The 19,452-nt window shown below is 43.4% G+C and overlaps 3 protein-coding genes across 3 annotated transcripts; all 3 read right to left on the bottom strand.

The window, feature by feature from the left end:
* Window positions 1–535: 535 nt before the first annotated feature.
* On the bottom strand, window positions 536–1,531 carry LOC148648445 (odorant receptor 131-2-like). Its single transcript, XM_088608091.1, has one exon. It carries the CDS (start codon window positions 1,511–1,513, stop codon window positions 554–556), a length of 960 nt encoding a protein of 319 aa, XP_088464217.1. The 5' UTR covers window positions 1,514–1,531; the 3' UTR covers window positions 536–553.
* A 2,615-nt stretch (window positions 1,532–4,146) lies between these two features.
* On the bottom strand, window positions 4,147–5,422 carry LOC148648446 (odorant receptor 131-2-like). Its single transcript, XM_088608099.1, has one exon. It carries the CDS (start codon window positions 5,296–5,298, stop codon window positions 4,471–4,473), a length of 828 nt encoding a protein of 275 aa, XP_088464225.1. The 5' UTR covers window positions 5,299–5,422; the 3' UTR covers window positions 4,147–4,470.
* Window positions 5,423–9,396: 3,974 nt separating this feature from the next.
* On the bottom strand, window positions 9,397–11,410 carry LOC148648447 (odorant receptor 131-2-like). Its single transcript, XM_088608062.1, has one exon. The coding sequence runs from the start codon at window positions 10,665–10,667 to the stop codon at window positions 9,687–9,689; it is 981 nt and encodes a 326-aa protein (XP_088464188.1). The 5' UTR covers window positions 10,668–11,410; the 3' UTR covers window positions 9,397–9,686.
* Window positions 11,411–19,452: the final 8,042 nt, after the last annotated feature.

The following is a 19,452-nucleotide window of genomic DNA, read 5'->3' on the forward strand; positions in this document are numbered from 1 at the left end:
TTCCTAGAAACATTTTTCTATAAAATTCTGACCTCTGAAGACCAAAACCAAATTTCCGCATGCTGTTTTTTGGGTTTTTTTTTACATTTGTCTGCGGAGTGGACACATTAAGAAGTACAAGAAATTTGACTGTTCACACTCAAAGCCAAGGGGGTTAGCTTCAATTTAAGACCTGAACCAGGCTCCTGCTCCTGTTCTGCTGCAGAGATATAACAAAATATTTAAGGGGAGGGAGGAAATTCCAGGCAGACATTGGCTAAAAGGGCCTTCGCCAGTAAAAGGTATATCATGTAAGGTCGCAAGGAATTTATCACTGCAAATGACAGATTGGGAGAAATATTTAATATTTTAATAATAAAATAACATAGAAAAAAATATAAACATATTTAATCTCTGTTAATTCCCTTCTAATACACTTTGATTAGTCTGTCCAGTGGTTTTCATTCTGCAGTTGTTGGTCAAGGACGCAGAAATTGAGGTTTTGCTGCATTTTAAAATGACTGGGACAGATCATGACAAGGTATGGCTGTCATTATAATCTGTGTTGTAAAACTTACAGTTTAATCATTGTCATGACTCTCTTCTGAAAGCAAGGCATGTGGCTCTTCAGGTGCTTTCTGAAATTCTCATCCCTCAAGCCATAGATCACAGGGCTCAGCACTCTGGGTACAATATAAACTAAGTAATACCGGGAAAAGCTCAGGTCCAGGAACATTTCTGTAGATATTCCCACAAGGAAAGGGTCAGTGAAGGGAGGAATGTAGGTCAGCATGGCCAGCAGGAGCTGGAGCCCGTGGAGCAGGATGGTGTTTCGGGCCTTTTTAGCGGAGTTCTTCTCAGAGGAGCTGGCCGACCTGGCTGCGAACATGATCCGCAGATAGGTGCACACTATGACCAGCCACACCACTGTTAAATACACTGACATGATGGCTGTCTTTATTTTATCTTGATAGGAAGTCCTGTAAAAACTCTCACGAATACAGTACACAGAGGTGCTGAAGAAACTGAGCTGCTCCACTGCCAGGACTATAAAGAGGTCTGTGATTGAAGGGATGATCCCCACAATCCAGATAAGACCGATGGCGATGTAGGTCCTCTGCAGACTGCAGATCTGGGAGTGGCGCAGGGGGTTGCAGATAGCGATGTATCTCTCCAGAGACATCAGAGCCAGGTTTAAAGGAGTGTTCAGGGTGGTGTTGGATGCAAGAATGACCAAGGTATAGCAGAGAGGGACAAATACAGATGGTTTCACCCTAAGCCAAATGTGCAAAGTCATTGCTAAACTCAGCTCAAACACATCATTAATAACCAAATGAACAAACAGCACATAACGGGAATTCTCATAAAATATAGGGTGGTGAAAATATGTAAATATGAGCATCCCATTCACGAAATTGGTTCCTATATATGTAAAAACAAGAATAAAAAGTTTGACAATGGTGAGAGGCAGAATAGGCAAATAGTCGTCCTTAACAGTGAGAATGTTCCCTGATGTAACTCCTGAAGAATTCATTTCATTAGTTTTGTAGCACCTGCAACAGAAAAAGCATGTTTAGTAATGCACAGTAACAATGGAGGTACTTTGTACATATTTACGTTTTGTACAGTAAACAGTGTGGGAGAGCACTGGGAGTCATCTGGCATTAGAAGCTGTCATAGAAATAGAAGACCTGCTCAGATTACAGCTTCGTTGTCTGTAGAGACCCAAAGACCCAAAAGACATTCCTAGATATACTGTACAGCTTTTAACAGTACAAGTAACAGCAAGACATTACTTGAGTGGGGTTTAACAAATGCATTATGTAGAAGTAAGGAACCTTTCTCAGCAATATAAAAACTGCCTCACTTTTCTCTGCTTTGAGCTCTGTTAAACATGCTAAATGGGTGGTGAGATCAAAGCTGGAACACGTCTACACAAGAATGATATCATTGCAGACGTGATATGGCTGGGTGTTACAGGTGCTGAGACAGTACTATAACTTTCCCTCAAAGTCATTAAGCAGGAAGCAATTCACTAGCATAAACTGAAGCACTCGCAGACCAGAATAAGTACAAGATTTCTGTGGCTGTGTTTTATGGCACACCTATCATAAATTCACTATTAGCTTGCATTGGTCATACTGTATGGCTTTTTAATGAAACAAAATGAGCAAAAAGTAATAATGAAAAAAGCTTTCAAGATTTCCAAAAAAAAAATCTTTGTAGTTTTGTAATTAAGTACTACTTAAGATATGGACATTATTTACACAAACTGCTGGTGCAGATAAATGACACACATGCTAGACAAGTACATTTAAAGTAAGAATACTGTTTGATCCTAATTAAAAAAAACAGAGTGATGTGAGTCACTGTTAAAAGCAGCACTTGAATGAATGCCTGAGATAAAACACTATGGCAGTCACAGTGCAATGCTAGTGGAAACTCATACCTGAGAGGAACACACACCTGAACCAAGAACACCACAGTGGCTGCAAAGGAAGACAACACTCACAGTGATATTCTGCACAATAAACCTACAGTTGTTCAACCATCCAGAGAAATTAGAAAGCCAAGCACTTCTCTCAGTATAAAGTCTATCTAAAGCCTCTAAAATAAGAGAGGAGATCTTCTGCTAACTATTAAAGCCAGAGATACTGTTGCATTTAATAAAAACCCTGTAAAAATAGAGAAATTCCATTGTTTAATTGTTGTAAATTTCCTGCTTGAAGGCAAGAGGCAGCAGGAGGCAGTTTTTGCAGGACTTGATGTGGAAGTATGGAACAAGCTGCCCAGCCACACTGCTGCAGCTGGCTGAGATCCTCAGATCAATTGACTGCTGAGGAAACCAATGAGCTACAGTAGACGGGCTAAATAGGCACCTACTGTAGCTCTTAGGTTATTGTGTTCTTATATTCCTGCTACACTGTGCTGCACGTGCCAATCTTCTCCTGTCAGTTTATACTGAGGCTGGTCATGGAAGAGTATTCTTCCATTGCAGTAGGAAAAAACAATTTAATGCTGTATGTGTCTAAACATCAGACGGCAGGAGTTTTAACAACACTTCCGTTTCAGGCCGATCAGCGTCAAGCACCGCAGTGTGTGTTGAGCCCTGTGGAGCCGCAGGCAGCAGGTCCTTACCGTCTGCAGGACACTCTCACAGTGGGGCAGGAGGGCTGGTTTATCTGGACTCTTTCTGTTCTGCTGCTCGTCTGAGCTGTGATGTATCCTGTGACCTTTCGGTAGTCAGGGAGTCCAGGAACGAGCAGAAACATGGGATTGAAGTGCGTTCTGGGATACAGGGGATCATGAGAACTAATTATGTTAAAAGTAAATTGATCCCGCTGTGTAGACTATAGAATCATATCTTTTGTTGTTTGTCATCCCTCAATCAGTCGCTGACAACCAGATACACTAATGTTCAGGGTCTAGTTCAGAGGCTGTAAAATTACTTCTGTATGCATTTACAGATTTGTGTAAAATGTATGCAGTTTTTTTTCCTTGAGTAAAACAAGACTCTATAGAGTAAACTGTACTCTTGACAAAGGTGGACAGAAGAGTCCAAATTTGAAAAATCACTCTGTGTGTCAAATGAAGGATTTTATCCTTCTCTGCAGAGCTTCACAGCCTGACACATTTAAACTCAAAGAACAGAAAATATATTATACAGACAAAAGAAAACAGGAGAAGCATGCTAATGGTTGGCTTCAAAGTGTCAAAGGCGTGTGAAGAGCCCTACTCTGGTCGGGCAGTAAACGAGTCCAGTAGGACGAAGATGAAGCCGGGTTAGCAGGCAGGGTCATATCCAAGAGGCAGGAAGAGAGTGTGACAAATCCAGAGGGCAAGACGAAGACCTAGTATTTTTTTGTGACACAAAGGTTATTTTTAAATTAGAGACTCAAGATAATGAATGGGTTTATGTACAATTCATTGTATTCTCTATAGTCACTTCCACAACCTCTTCAAAGCAATGTAACACAGGAAAAGGAGATAATGTAACTTTGTTCAGGTTGGCTGATAATGATGGACTGACTAATATGTAAAAGTAATTTGAGCTATATTTATTAAATGTCATGTAAAACTACATGGAATTTATCACTGCAAATGATAGATTAGTAAACCAACAATTTAATATTGTTATCATGATTATTTCTTAGATATTTTCAACAGTAAAAATTCAGTAAATATAAACGTAGTTTTCCTTATTAAACAACATTTAAAATAGAACAATATTTGGAGCATCAAGTCTGTTAATTCCCTGTTAATACACTTTGATTAGTCTGTCCAGTGGTTTTCATTCTGCAGCTGTTGGTCAAAGACACAAAAATTGAAGTGTTGCTGTATTTTAAAATGATTCGTAAAGATCATGACAAGGTATGTCCGTCATTATAATCGAATGGAAAAGGAAAAATATAAGCATTGGAGTTTTTTTTCTGTAATCACTGCCTTTGTCCCCTGAACAATTCCACCTCATTTCAGAATCTGTTGTAACGCTTACAGTTTAATCATTGTCGTGACTCTCTTCTGAAAGCAAGGCATGTGGCTCTTCAGGTGCTTTCTGAAATTCTCTTCCCTCAAGCCATAGATCACAGGGCTCAGCACTCTGGGTACAATATAAACTAAGTAATACCGGACAAAGTCCAGGTCCAAGAACATCTCTCTAGGTATTCCCACAAGGAAAAGATCTGTGAAGGGAGGAATGTAGGTCAGCATGGCCAGCAGGAGCTGGAGCCCGTGGAGCAGGATGGTGTTTCGGGCCTTTTTAGCAGAGGTCTTCTCAGAGGAGCTGGCCGACCTGGCTGCGAACATGATCCGCAGATAGGTGCACACTATGACCAGCCACACCACTGTTAAATACACTGACATGATGGCTGTCTTTATTTTAGTTTGATAGGAAGTCCTGTAAAAACTCTCACGAATACAGTACACAGAGGTGCTGAAGAAACTGAGCTGCTCCACTGCCAGGACTATAAAGAGGTCTGTGATTGAAGGAATGATCCCCACAATCCAGATAAGACCGATGGCGATGTAGGTCCTCTGCAGACTGCAGATCTGGGAGTGGCGCAGGGGGTAGCAGATAGCGATGTATCTCTCCAGAGACATCAGAGCCAGGTTTAAAGGAGTGTTCAGGGTGGTGTTGGATGCAAGAATGAACATGGCATAGCAGACTGGGACAAGCATGAAGGACTTCACCACATTCCAAATGTGCATAGTCATTGATACACTCAGCTCAAACACATCGTTAATAACCAAATGAACAAACAGCACATAACGGGAATTCTCATAAAATATAGGGTGGTGAAAATATGTAAATATGAGCATCCCATTCACGAAATTGGTTCCTATATATGTAAAAACAATAAAAGAAATTTTAACAATGGTGAGAGGCAGAATAGACAAATAGTCATCCTTAACAGTGAGAATGTTCCCTGATGTAACCCCTGAAGAATTCATATCATTAATGTTGAAGCACCTGCAACAGAAAAAGCATGTTCAGTAATGCACATCATCAATGGAGGTGCTTAGGATATACTTATATTTTCTCCAGTAAACAGAAATGTTACAGTCTTCTGGAATCAAATACTGTCACAGAAATAGAAAAAGAAGGCAGATTACAGCTTCGCTGTCTGTAGAGTCCCAATTTCCTAACATTCTTAAATATACAGCTATACAGCTTAAATAAACGTCTCAACAGTACTAGCAAGACTTGTGTGTTTTAACAAACATATTATGTAGGCATAAGGAATGTTTCTGAGAAGTATGAAAACTGCCTCACTTTTCTCTGCTTTAAACTGTATTAAACATGCTTAATGGGTGGCTAGATCATACAGTAGTTTGTACTCGTTTACACAAGAATGATTTCATTGCAGACATGTAATATGGCTGGGTGTTACAGGTGCTGAGACAGTACTAAAACTTTCCGTCAAAGTCATTAAGCAGGAAGCAATTCACTAGCATAAACTGAAGCACTCGCAGACCAGAATAAGTACATTAGATCTCTGGCTGTGTTTTATGGCACACCTATCATAAATTCACTATTAGCTTGCATTGGTCATATGGCTTTCAAAATAAAAAAGAGCAAAAATTAAAAAGATAGAAGCTAAAAAGATATCTAAACTAAACGACTACAGAGAGTAACTGAAAATTCAGTTACAAAGTAATGCTTAACAACAGAGCATGAATGACTATGGATTTACAATAAATAAAGTTACTGTATAGTGTTGTAATTAAATACTACTTAAGAGATTTACATTATTTACAGAAACTGCTGATTCAGCCAAATCACACAGATGGTACTCAAGTGCATTTATAGCAAGTTGTATGTTATATTAAGTATAGTAAGTAAAAATGTTATGTTGCAACTTTCCTGCAAGAAGGCAAATTGAAAAGAGACAGCAGGAGGCAGTTCTTTACACAATGGAATGTGGAAGTACAGAACAAGCTGCCCAGCCACACTGCTGGAGCCCATAGCCTGGCTGCTGTCAGGAAACAGCTGGCTGAGATCTTCAGATCAATTTACTGCTTAGAAAACCAATGAGCTCTTAGGTTATTGTGTTCTGATATTCCTGCTACACTGTGCTGCATGTGCCTATCTTCTCCTGTCAGTTTATACTGAGGCTGGTCATGGAAGAGTATTCTTCCATTGCAGTAGGCAAAAGCAATTTAATGCTGTATGTGTCTAAACATCAGACGGCAGGAGTTTTAACAACACTTCCCTGTTTCAGGCCGATCAGCGTCAAGCACCGCAGTGTGTGTTGAGCCCTGTGGAGCCGCAGGCAGCAGGTCCTTACCGTCTGCAGGACACTCTCACAGTGGGGCAGGAGGGCTGGTTTATCTGGAGTCTTTCTGTTCTGCTGCTCGTCTGAGCTGTGATGTATCCTGTGACCTTTCGGTAGTCAAGGAGTCCAGGGACGAGCAGAAACATGGGATTGAAGTGCGTTCTGGGATACAGGGGATCATGAGAACTAATTATGTTAAAAGTAAATTGATCTGGCTGTGTTGACTGTAGAATAATATCTTTTGTTGTTTGTCATCCCTCAATGAATTGCGCATTATTTAAAATGACTAATGACTTCAGCAGCTCCCTGGCTCTACCCTCTAACCCAGCCTGGATCTCACAGACTTTGAGGCTGTCGTCCCCTCAGCCAGGTGAGTCTTGCCGATAAGTGTGAAAGTATGAAACACACCTCTGCTCGGCCTGTGGTGAGGAATCACTTGAACTACTGACTGTTGGCATGCAGAAGGACTACTGCAAGCTTCTAATTTAGTTCCTTAGGACAAATCAAAACTGACTTTGTTACACATGTGCGATCTAGAACACAACCACCATTATTACACAAAACACAGAGCTCTGACCTCGTTGCACCTGTCTGTTGTTTTTCTAGTATGTGTGGTAGTGTGGTAATGGTGGAGAACTCCTGCTTTGCATTAACCCCCCGTGACATTAAAGTTATGCCTGAATAATTCTTTAAGCAGAGCTTACCTGCAGTAGGTCTCGATCAGCCCTGTGGCGCCACTGTCTGCAGGACGCTCTCACAGTGGGGCAGGAGGGCTGGTTTATCTGGAGTCTTTCCACCCTGGGGCTCAGCGCGGGCCTCCGAGCCCAGAAGCCACCGACCGCTCTGGCAAGTCATTTCGACCTACAGCTGCAGACGAGACGTGTCATGGACAGAGGTGTGAGCGCTCCCTACTGTGACCAAAATACACATACTTCACTGCAACAGTACAGGCTGAAAGACTGGTATCAGAGTTCAGTTTGTCTTTCATTTTTTCAGATGATGTTCTGCTGTTCTGCTCATCCTGCATGGTAGATATTGTAGAGCACTGCTCCCTCCCAGAGTTATGGGCTGAGCTGCTGCCCCATGACCTTGAACCACAGCTCCCTCCTCCCCCACTACGCCCTGTATAAGGGGGTCCCCCTTAGCGCTCGCCCACTTCCCACTGCACGGCGAGCTCTGGGAAACAGTACCCCCTTCTGTCTCTGCCTGCTGTCTCCCCCCTTATCTCTCCATGCTGTCCCTTCCTCTGTAAAGGAAACCCCCTGCACGGGAATCTGCAAACCTGCCTCCCACCTGCTCTCTGTCGCCACCCTCTCTGCAGAACCGGGCTTGGGCCAATTCCACACAGCCTGGTGTTATTTGAGCAAGTGGGCTGTGTGCCCAGTGTGGTGGGGTGGAGACAGAGTGCAGCAGCAGGTTATGTAGTTTCTGGAAAACCTGCTGTAAATGACAGGCATGCAGGAATATTCATGTTAACATGGTACACAAACAACCAGATAAATGGAAGCAGTTCAAGTAGGAGCTGAGTCAGCATGCACAGGCTGCAAAGAAACAAGAAAAGTTTTATTCCCTGCTGAAAAGAGAAGAAAAGAAACACAACATTTTGGACCCGAAGGAGGCTCCACAACCGAAACACTGTCTTTCTTTTCTTCTCCTTTCGGCAGGGAATAAACCCTTACTTGTTCCTTTGCAGATAAATGAACATACAGTATTCTTATTTTTAGAGCACAATTGATTAAAGTATTCTCGGGTTTAATGTTTTAAAAATAACACTTTTATTTAATCATTTTATACTTAGCTTTTGAAACAATAATTGATTTTGGATTTTATTATATAGTATTAAATTTATTTCCTAGGAAATATTCAAAATACTTATTTTTATATGGGTTAAATTGAGAAATATATGTCTTTCTTAATATGTGTGGATTTAATATACATTTTATATGCTATTTTTTCAGTATGTTTGAATCTTTTATGAGTCATGAATGAATATCAAAGATGTAACAAATTGTTAGTAGTACAAATTACTAGTTACTAGTTTTATACTCTACTTGAATCGTGTATGTTTTATGTACAATATTTGTGTCCCGCTGTGCATGAAAAATTGTTTTTCATATGATATTTTATATCACTTAGGCTAAAGCTTCTTTCTAAAACATGTAACTAACAGATACAACAACCAGTGTGAGAAACACAATACTCAGCATTCCAGGCCTCTTATTTGTCTCCTTTCTTTTGTTCCTTTATCAAACAATGTTTCTGCAACATTTTACTGCAAATAAGCACAATTTTCAATCAGTTTTAGGTAATGAAAATGTGATAATGAACTTTAAATTCTGAAATCTAGAAATAATGATATATTTTTAAGATAGCATGTTAATATTACCAGGAAATCTTGAGATGATCACTTATGATTCAATGTATTGATGTAATTGTGCATTAATGTTTTCTTAAACATCATACGGAGAGAGTGAGAGAACACTGTCAAAAATAAAAAACGCTTATTTTAATTGAACCCTTATAGAACATATTTAAAGAACTAAATTGTATATCTGTGATATTTTATTTTCAAAAAAGAAGGCTGCACATGCATACTTAATGAGGTATTGATCAGAAAGATCAGGTACATACTTTTGACTCCATTATCATTTATTCCTGACTGTCAACATTTCAGCAAAAAAAGCCATATCAGAAAATGAATATATTATTTTCAATGTTTTAAAGAACATATTGGGATTGTAAATTATAGGACTTCACTTTCATATCTATTGGGAATAAACCAAGCAGTGGAAATCAACATGTGTTAATTATACTGATATATATTCTGAGAAGCTTTAAAAGCAACTAATGCTAATAATTTCAATACTCATTTATTTTACATTCTGTACCTACAATCAGTGATCCTTGAATACCTAGACACCCATAAAGCGTTTATTTCCCCGAGCTGTGATTACCTGACGCTTTACTGGGTGCTACTGGGTTTTGAAAGCAAGGTAAGTGACCTTTCAGGTGCTTCCTGAAGTTCTCATCTCTCAGCCCATAGATAACAGGGCTTAATGTTCTGGGAATGATGTAAACTAAGAAATATCGGACATAGTGGAGATCTAGCAGCATTCCTGATGGAAAACTCCAGAAGAAATTTTCAGTGAAGGGAGCGATGAAGGTCAGCATGGCCAGCAGGAGCTGGAGCCCGTGGAGCAGGATGGTGTTTCGGGCCTTTTTGGCGGAGGTCTTCTCAGAGGAGCTGGCCGACCTGGCTGCGAACATGATCCGCAGATAGGTGCACACTATGACCAGCCACACCACTGAAAAATACAAGGTCTTTATAAAGACTCTTTTATCATATTGATAGGAAACCCTAAAAAAATTCTCACGGAGGCAGTAAATGGATGTGCTAAAGAAACTGGTCTGCTCTACTGCCAGGACTATAAAGAGGTCTGTGATCGGGGGAATGAAACCGATGAACCAGATAACTCCGATGGCAATGTAGGTCCTCTGCAGACTGCAGATCTGGGAGTGGCGCAGGGGGTAGCAGATAGCGATGTATCGCTCCAGGCACATCACAGCCAGGTTTAAAGGAGTGTTCAGCGTGGTGTTGACAGCAAGAATCAGGTAGAAATAGCAGACAGGCACAAAGATGAAGGGCTTCACCTCACTCCAAATGTGCAAAGTCAATGCTACACTCAGCTCAAACACATCATTAATAACCAAATGAACAAAGAGGACATAACGGGAATTCTCATAAAATATAGGGTGCTTAAAGTATGTAAATATCAGCATTCCATTCATGATGTTTGTGACGATATACAAAGCAATAGTGACAGTAGCTTTAGCAATGGCACTTGGCTGCATAGGAATGTAATTCTTAAAAAAGGCGACATCATTTCCCGAGATGTCTTCAGAAGTATTCATTTAGTCAGGTCTGCTGGATCTGCTCAAAAATATAAACATTAATGTTATATTGAAACATACAGTTTGGAGAACTTTTAGTGGATTCCAGTAAAAATATATTTTGCTTTGCAGTAGCTGGTAAAACACTGAAAAGCCAGCGCAGAACATCACTAGAAAACAGAGAGGCTTGCAAATGCAGTACATGTTTAGTAGGTGGGCAGCATTGCAGTTCTTGTGCCTTCAGGCCTTTCCTGCTAGCAGGTACAATTCTGTACCTTCTGTAGGAGAAAAGAACCTGGCTGTTCCGTGCACAAGATAGTAGTGAGGAGTTTTCCCCAGATTTGGTGTGAGTATTCTCACTAAAAATGCAGTTAAACATATTCTTATTAGAATATACAATGAGACACAAAAAATGAAATTTCTTATATTCTTTTAAGTTTTGGATTCATTGCTCTCCTTTACATATCATAGCAGCGTGAGACTGCAGGCCCAGCTATAGCCTCCTCACACATTCCTTTCCTTTTCACTGTCATAGGCATTACATCACTCCTAAGGCAATTATTTACTAAATATTACTAAAGTGAATGGCAAAGCAAAAGAAATGTTTTTCTTATTCCGATTGTATTTCTAATAATAGTACCTCTGATACCAAATTATATAAATCAGTTTTATTAGGGTGATTTAGGGTTGAAGGACCTTATTCATCTTCCCACAGTATCCAGCATTGCTACATACCTTATATAGAGAAAGGGATTTGTAATGGAGCCCAGGACACCTGTGTTAAACAAAGATACAATTACTGAACACACATGAAAAACACACACTGTGTACAATTAATGTGCTGAAATTAACAGACAAAGTTGCTATATGAAATGCATTGTGCAGTAAACTTTAAACCGACAAATTTCAATGATTTTTTATGACAAACCACAGAGGACAGAGAGCAGACCCACTGTATATTATCAGAACAGGTGAGACATACTAATACATTGCACAAATTGTACTATTACACTGAGGTATTGTTTCTCATGCATTATAGCTCCCTGTCTTAAGCCCATTTCCCAGCCATTGCCAGACTCACACTCACTCCTGGTCCTTACCTCCCGCAGGCTGCTCTGACAGAGGGGCAGGGGAGCCGGATTATATCAAGGGTTTCTCTGCTGCTGCTCCTCTGCGCTGTGATGTCATCTATGACCAGAAGGTCATAGGGGAGCTCTGGGATGAGCAAAAGGTTAATGAGGCCAGAGTGGATCATGAGACAGATAATTGATCAGGCTGGAATGGCAATCTGAGTATTCGACACCCTTAGGACTTTTAAACAAATTTTGGTACCAGTGAATGTGGTTGTCGCGAATAATTAGTTGCACAGTCAGACGGGCACACAGAGACCAGGCACTATGACATTTTCTACACATCTGTGAAGACAAGCTGGCACAGTGTAGCCTGAGAAATAGGAAGACAAGGTGTCGCTGAGCTCTTCATAATGAGTTAGAGCAGAGTTGCACAGAGGAACGGTTATTGACAGTTTTGTGTCTGTGCTACACGGGCCTCTCTCTTTAAACAATAAAAAATGTCAATTGTTCAATCCTGCAACTTTTCAGTCTTTTTGGGATTTAAATCCTGTGCTCTGTGGCAAAAAGGCAGAGATGGTAGTGGACATGTTTGGCATGTGTCAACCGTTTATGCACAGAGCTTCCATAAAAATGGTAATAAAGGCAATAACACTGTATCCAAAATACTACACAACAACTTTTTAACTGCAAACTTAACACTGTATGCAGAATAACCACAAAATGACCCGACCACAAGAACAGTACCACAGTTCTTACCAACCCTATTAATTGTGACAGAATATGATTTGTTTTTAAACATAGCTGGAAATAATAACATATAAACAGACAAGACAAAGACGATCTCTAGTTCGCTCTAGCTGTAATGCTGCTCTGTAGAGGTGAAAAGAATCCGATGCAGATGCAGGAGTCGTTGGGAGGTAGGCAAGCGAACAGAGCAAGACCAGGAGCCAAGTCGTAGTCCGAAGGCGGAAGGTGGGTCGAGATCCGATAAAAGCACTGGTGGCGAACAATCCAAAATGCGAGACAGAATTGTGGTCGAAATGAGAGCTGCAGGGTCAAATCCGAAATAGACACAGATAACAAACGATCCAAGGGGCAAGACGAGATCCGAAGTCCGAAGGCAAAAGGTGTAGACAGAATTCCAGGAAGGCAAAAGGGTAAGAACCGCTAGGCAGAGCAACAAGAAGTGAACTCAATACCGAGCAGGTTAGAATAGTATAAATAACCCGGCGTGCCGCACGGTAGAGCAATTGCAGGTGTGTTAACTCGTGTGGCGGCGCTTGTTAATAGTAACCCGCTGCTGGTGCCGATTAGCTTGCTTACGCGTTGATCTCTGCTGGCTGGTGGTCGTGACAGTACCACCCCCTTCACAGGCGGCTCCCGATTCCCGAGACGGTGATCAGGATAGTCCCTGGAGAAAAAAAAAAGCCGATTAGTGTAGGGTTCAAAATATCTTTCTCTGGAACCCAAGATCTCTCCTCGGGGCCAAAACCCTCCCAGTCGACTAGATACTGAAGGGTACCGCGCTTCCATCTGGAGTCGATGATCTTGAGGACCGTATATGCCGGGCGCCCCTGAATGCGACGAGGAGGTGGCAGGCTACGTTGGGGAGCCACAAGGGGCGAGCGGTAAAAGGGTTTCAGGAGGGAGACATGAAATGAGGGGTGCATTCTGAGGGTGGGGGGGGGGGGGGGGGTGCAAGGCAGAAGGTAACTGGGGTGATCCGGGAGAGAATCCAGAAGGGGCCGATATACCTAGGCCCAATCTTTTTGGAAGGCTGATGTAGAGGTAGGTTCCATGTAGATAACCAAACAAACTGTCCTCTCCGAAAACGAGGGGCTGGTCTGCGGTGTCGGTTGGCGAATTTGGCGTGGCACTGGGTCGACTTAATGAGAGCTGCCCTCGCCATTCTTCAGGTCCTTTGCAGTTTGGAAATATATTGTTGCACTGACGGCACTGCTGTGTCCGGCAGTATGACAGGGATGAGAGTGGGCTGATAACCTAATGCACAGAGGAAGGGAGAGAGACCCGTGGAGGGGGAGGTAAGAGAATTGTGGGCATATTCTGCCCAGGGAAGCAGTGATGACCAATCATCCTGTGAGCTGGAGGTGAAGGCTCTCAAAAAGGTCAGGAGGCTTTGGTTGGTCCTTTCCACCTGGCCATTGGCCCCAGGATGATAACCAGAAGTCAAAGATACATAGGTCCCTAGAGCTTGACAGAAAGCCTTCCAAAAGGCAGAGACAAATTGAGGTCCCCTGTCCGAGACATCGTCAGGCAAACCATGTATCCTAAGGACCTGTTGCACAAACAAAGATGCCATTTCCTGGGCTGTGGGCAATGCTGGGAGGGGGACAAAATGGGCTGCTTTGGAAAAACGATCAGAGACCACCATGATTACCGTATGACCCTGACTGTTAGGAAGGTCCGTAATGAAGTCAACAGCTATGTGGGACCAAGGGCGGTGTGGGATTGGAAGGGGGTGAAGGAGGCCAGCCTCCCTAGAGCGCGGAGTCTTGCTCCTGGCACAGACCGGGCAACCCCGGGCGTACTCTGCTGCATCAGATCGCATGAAGGCCACCAAAAGTCCCTGGTGAGGAGGTCAAGAGTGCGTCTGCATCCAGGTTGGCCGGCAAACCAGGAATCACGCCCCCACTGCAAGACAGTAGGACGCAAGTTGTCCGGGACAAAAAGTTTATCCAGGGGGCAGCACAGAGGAACTGTAGTTCCGTTGAGGGCTCGCCTGACTTGATCGTCAATGGAGCAATGAATCGCTGCCACAATTCTGTTGGAAGAGATGATTGGTTCAGGCGAGTAGTCCAGGTCTGGGGGGGGTCATGGAGCCGAGAGAGTGCACCAGCCCTCCCATTCTTGGAGCCAGGAGTGTAGGTGATAACAAAATTGAAACAAGAGACGAAAACTGACCAACCGGCCCCAACGCGAGTTGAGGCGCTTGGCAGATTGAATATAGGACAGGTTCTTATGGTCCGTGATAATGACAAAGGGGTGATGAGCCCCCTCCAGGCAGTGTCTCCATTCCTCGAGGGCCAGCTTGATAGCTAGGAGTTCATGATTGCCCACATCGTAGTTAACCTCGGTGGGAGAGAGCTTCTTGGAAAAGAAGGCACATGGATGAGGAAGGGGATCCTCTTCGAGGGGCTGGGAGAGGACTGTACCAACCCCATGGGCAGAGGCGTCAACTTCAACAATGAAAGGCCAGGAGGGATCCGGCTGCCGTAGGAGAGGAGCGGAGCTGAAGAGTTGTTTCAAGCGCAGGAATGCCTGGTTAGCCTCCGGATTCCATTTACCCCGACTAGGTCGGTTGCGGGTCAGAACCGAGATGGGTGCCACAACGGAGCTAAAGTTCCGGATGAATCGCCTGTAGAAGTTGGCAAAACCTAGAAAGCATTGGCTTTGCTTTAAATTGCGAGGCACAGGCCAATCATTGATAGCCGCGACCTTAGACGAGTCCATCTCGACTCCAAGGGGAGACATAATGTAGCCCAGAAATTGAATCTTAGAAGCATGTAAAATGCATTTCTCGAGCTTGGCATAGAGCTGGTTGTCGATGAGTCTGGACAAGACATCCTGGACGTGATGGACATGTTCCTGAGGGTCGGCTGAAAAAAAAAAAAATAATAATAATAATAATAATAATAATGATCTCATTCTTGGCCCAGGAGATGTGGGGGATCATGCTTCTTGAGCCAGGGAAGGCCTAGGATCACAGGGTAAGCAGGGGAATCCAGGAGAAGTAGTGAAATGTCCTCCACGTGAGTGGCACCAACAGTAAGGGATAGGGGAATGGTCTGCCAGGTAATGCATCCAGGAGTGATCGGTGACCCATCCAAAGTTTGAATGCAGACAGGGGGTGAAAGCGGGGCAAGAGGAATATCCCACCTTCTTAGCAAAAGAGGCATCCCAGCTGCCCTTGAATCCACCAAAACCGAAAGGGGAAGGTACGTGTCCATCCAAGAAATCTCAGCTGGGAATAATGGCCCTGAAGAGGATTGTGAAAAAACAGCACTACTGACTAACAGTAGGCAGTGGGGGAGCTCGAGGTGGATGTGGGGGGTCTCAAAGGACAAGTAACGAGCAGGTGAGCCGACGCAGAGCAGTACAGACACTGCCCCTCCTGACCGCACCTTTCCTTTTCCTCCATGGACAGGGGTGCATGTGGCAGGGTGGGCACCAAGAGGGGAGGACCCATGGGGCGCACAGGTCTGCTTCTTGGGTGTCTCGCCGCTCTCCAAAGCCGAATGTGGGTGTCCAATTCAACCACCTGAGCGATAGCCGCCTCTAGAGACCAGGTGGGTAAAGGCATGAGCACCAGGTGGTCCTTTAGATCCTCCGAGAGACCCTTAGAGAAGAGGCAAACCAAAGCTTCAGGGTTCCAGGCAGACTCTGTGGCGAGGGCTTGGAATTCAGCCACAATCTTGCAGTGGTCTGTCACCCTGGCAAAGAGAGGAAAGCCAAAGGCAAGTCAAATCCGGGTTGCTTTGAGAAAAACGCGCCTGGAGACGGTCAGCCAAAAGCTGAAAGTCAGAACAGCTGATCTCCTCTAGCAAGCAATACTGCTGCCCAATCCAATGCTTTGCCTGTGAGCAAGGAAAGGGCGAATCCGATCTGCTTCCGAGAAGTAGAAAAACGCTCAGGCTGCAGCTGAAAAGCCAGGGAGCACTGAGCAATAAAGCCCCAGGTGTTTGCACAAAAGGCATTACAGGAATCGGTGCGGGAGCCGGCGAAACAGGGGAAGAAAAAAAGCCAGTTTGGGAATGCTGCGGGAGAAGGGAACGAAGGGTCTGTGCGTCTGCGGGATCCATAATCAGGCTTTGTATTCTGTAACGCTGCTCTGTAGAGGTGAAAAGAATCCGATGCAGATGCAGGAGTCGTTGGGAGGTAGGTAAGCGAACAGAGCAAAACCAGGAGCCGAGTCGTAGTCCGAAGGCGTAAGGTACGTCGAGATCCGGTAAAAGCACTGGTGGCGAACAATCCAAAATGTGACACAGAATCGTGGTCGAAATGAGAGCTGCAAGGTCAAATCCGAAATAGACACAGATAGCAAACGATCCAAGGGGAAGTCCGAAGTCCGAAGTCCGAAGTCCGAAGTCCGAAGTCCGAAGTCCGAAGTCCGAAGTCCAAGAACCGCTAATCAGAGCAACAAGAAGTGAACTCAATACCGAGCAACAGGAAGTAGGTTAGAATAGTATAAATAACCCGGCGTGCCGCACGGTAGAGCAATTGCAGGTGTGTTAACTTGTGCGGCGGCGCATGTTAATAGCAATCGGCTGCTGGTGCTGATTAGTTCGCTTACGCGTTGATCTCTGCTGGCTGGTAGTCGTGACACTAGGTGCTATAAGCAAACGAGTGCACTGCCCCTTGCGTTCCAAAAAACCCTTGTATTCGGGAAGCCAGGCTGTACTCCTTAAAACCCAAGATACCCGTAGCATCTCATGTGTCTTATTTGTTTCGGGGCTACATGTGGCTTTTTGAAAAACGTAGATATATGCATTTGTTTTGCTATGTTGGCTAATAAACCAATAACCTAGCGCTAGGTAGCTCTGAGAGTGTATGACGACAACATATAAAGATTTATAAAGGTTTTATGTGTACAAATTGTTATAAATGATATATTCTACTCGAATAGTGTACATTTTATTTCAATATTTGTGCATCCTCTGTGCATGAACAAAATAAGGTTTTTCATGCAATATTTTATGTCACTTGAAACTGAACTTGAACTTTGTAAAAAACAAAACAAAGTGCAAACAGTGCATCAAGACAATATACAAACAAACAGTAGACAATGTACAAGTAAACATGTAGACAGTTTGAATGTAAACAATACAGACGTGTAAACAATGACTGGAGATGTGCAATAAATAAGAAATCATAATGAGGTAGATGGTGATGGTGTAGGTGTGGTCCGAGGGGGATGGCTAAATGTGTTCGCCAGTCTCACTGCTTGTGGATAGAAGCTATTGAAGAATCTAGTGGTAAGTTTCCGTATGCTCTTATATCTCTTGCCTGAGGGCAGTGGGGTGAAGAGATCATGCCCGAGGTAGTGACTGTCCTCTGTGATGGACAGAATTCTACCATGGCAGCGGTCCTCATAGAGCTGTTTAATCTTGGTGAGACCACAGCCGATGATCTTCTGGGCCATATTGACTATTCTCTGCAGTGCCTTTCTTTCTCGCGAAGAGGTGTTGCCATACCACACGGTGATCCCATTGGTGAGGACGCTCTCGATGGTGCAGCGGTAGAAGTTCACCAACACATGTATTGGCATCCCCCATCGCTTGAGGCACCTCAAGAAATAAAGGTGCTGCTGAGCCTTCTTCGTGATAGAGTCAGTGTTCACAGTCCAGGTCAGATCTTTAGAGATGTGAATTCCCAAAAACCTAAAGCTGGTGACTGTTTCCACTTCCGTTCCATCAATACTGAGTGGGCTGTGAGTGTGTGGCCTGTGTCTCCGAAAGTCCACTATTAGTTCTTTCGTTTTCTTTACGTTCAAGTCCAGGTTATTGCTATGACACCACCTAAGCAGCTGTACGACTTCATCCCTGTAAGTGGACTTGTCATCACCACTGATCAGTCCTATTATACTGGTGTCATCTGCAAACTTAATGATGCGGTTGTTGCTGTGTTGACGGCTGTGCAGTCGTGAGTGAACAGGGAGTACAACCTTGGACTCAGACAGCAGCCTTGTGGGGTTCCAGTGCTCAGGGTGAGTGGTGTTGATGTTTTATTGCCTATCCGCACCACCTGTGGTCTCTCGATAAGAAAGTCCAGCAGCCAGTTGCAGACAGAGTTGCACAGACCTAATCCCCTGAGCTTTGTCACCAGTTGAATGGGTATGATGGAATTGAATGCTGAACTGAAGTCCACAAACAGCATTCTCACATACGAGTCCTTAGTGTCCAGATGTTCCAAGGCTGTATGCAGAGCCTGGGAGACAGCATCATCCACTGATCTGGTGTTCTGGTAGGTGAACTGCGAGGGGTCCAGGGACTCTGTGATGGAGGAGTTGATGTGTGACAACACCAGCTTCTCCAGGCATTTCATCACCACAGATGTTAATGCTACTGGGCGGTAATCATTCAGGCATGTCACTTTTGCCTTTTTGGAACAATAGTGTTTTTTTAAAGCAGGTGGGGACCATGGACTGTGACAAGGAGGAGTTAAAGATGTCCGTAAACACTGTGGTCAGCTGGGCTGCACATGTCTTCAGAATGCAAGGTGGTATCCCATCAGGCCCTGCAGCCTTACGGATTTTCACCCTGCTCAGAGTCTTCTGCACATCCTACTCTGAGAGTTTCAGAACAAACTCGCCCTGCACACTTGGGGTCTTCTCAGCATTGCCCGTGTACAGAGCATCAAAGCGGGCATAGAAATGGTTCAGCTCGTCAGGCAGGGATGCGTTGTTCGTGTCAATCTCCTGGCTGCAGCCCTTGTAGCTTAATTTAGCCATTTAAGGCTAAAGCTTATTATTTATTATTCTTTTATTTGTGTTATTTCATTTCTTTTTATATCACACGAAGTAGCAGAAAAATTTTCTAGATTTCTAAATTTCTAGCAAATAAAAGTATTTCTAGATAATAATACATGAAGATGAATTTGGAAATTCTTAATTAAATAAACTTTCTATATAAAGTATATATTTAATATAGCATATTAGAAATTACCAGGATGGAGATGATCACTAATGATTCAATCACGTATTGATGTAATTGTGT

Source organism: Lepisosteus platostomus, chromosome 15, assembly GCF_059453375.1.
Source record: "Lepisosteus platostomus isolate fLepPlt1 chromosome 15, fLepPlt1.hap1, whole genome shotgun sequence".
NCBI lineage: Eukaryota > Metazoa > Chordata > Actinopteri > Semionotiformes > Lepisosteidae > Lepisosteus > Lepisosteus platostomus.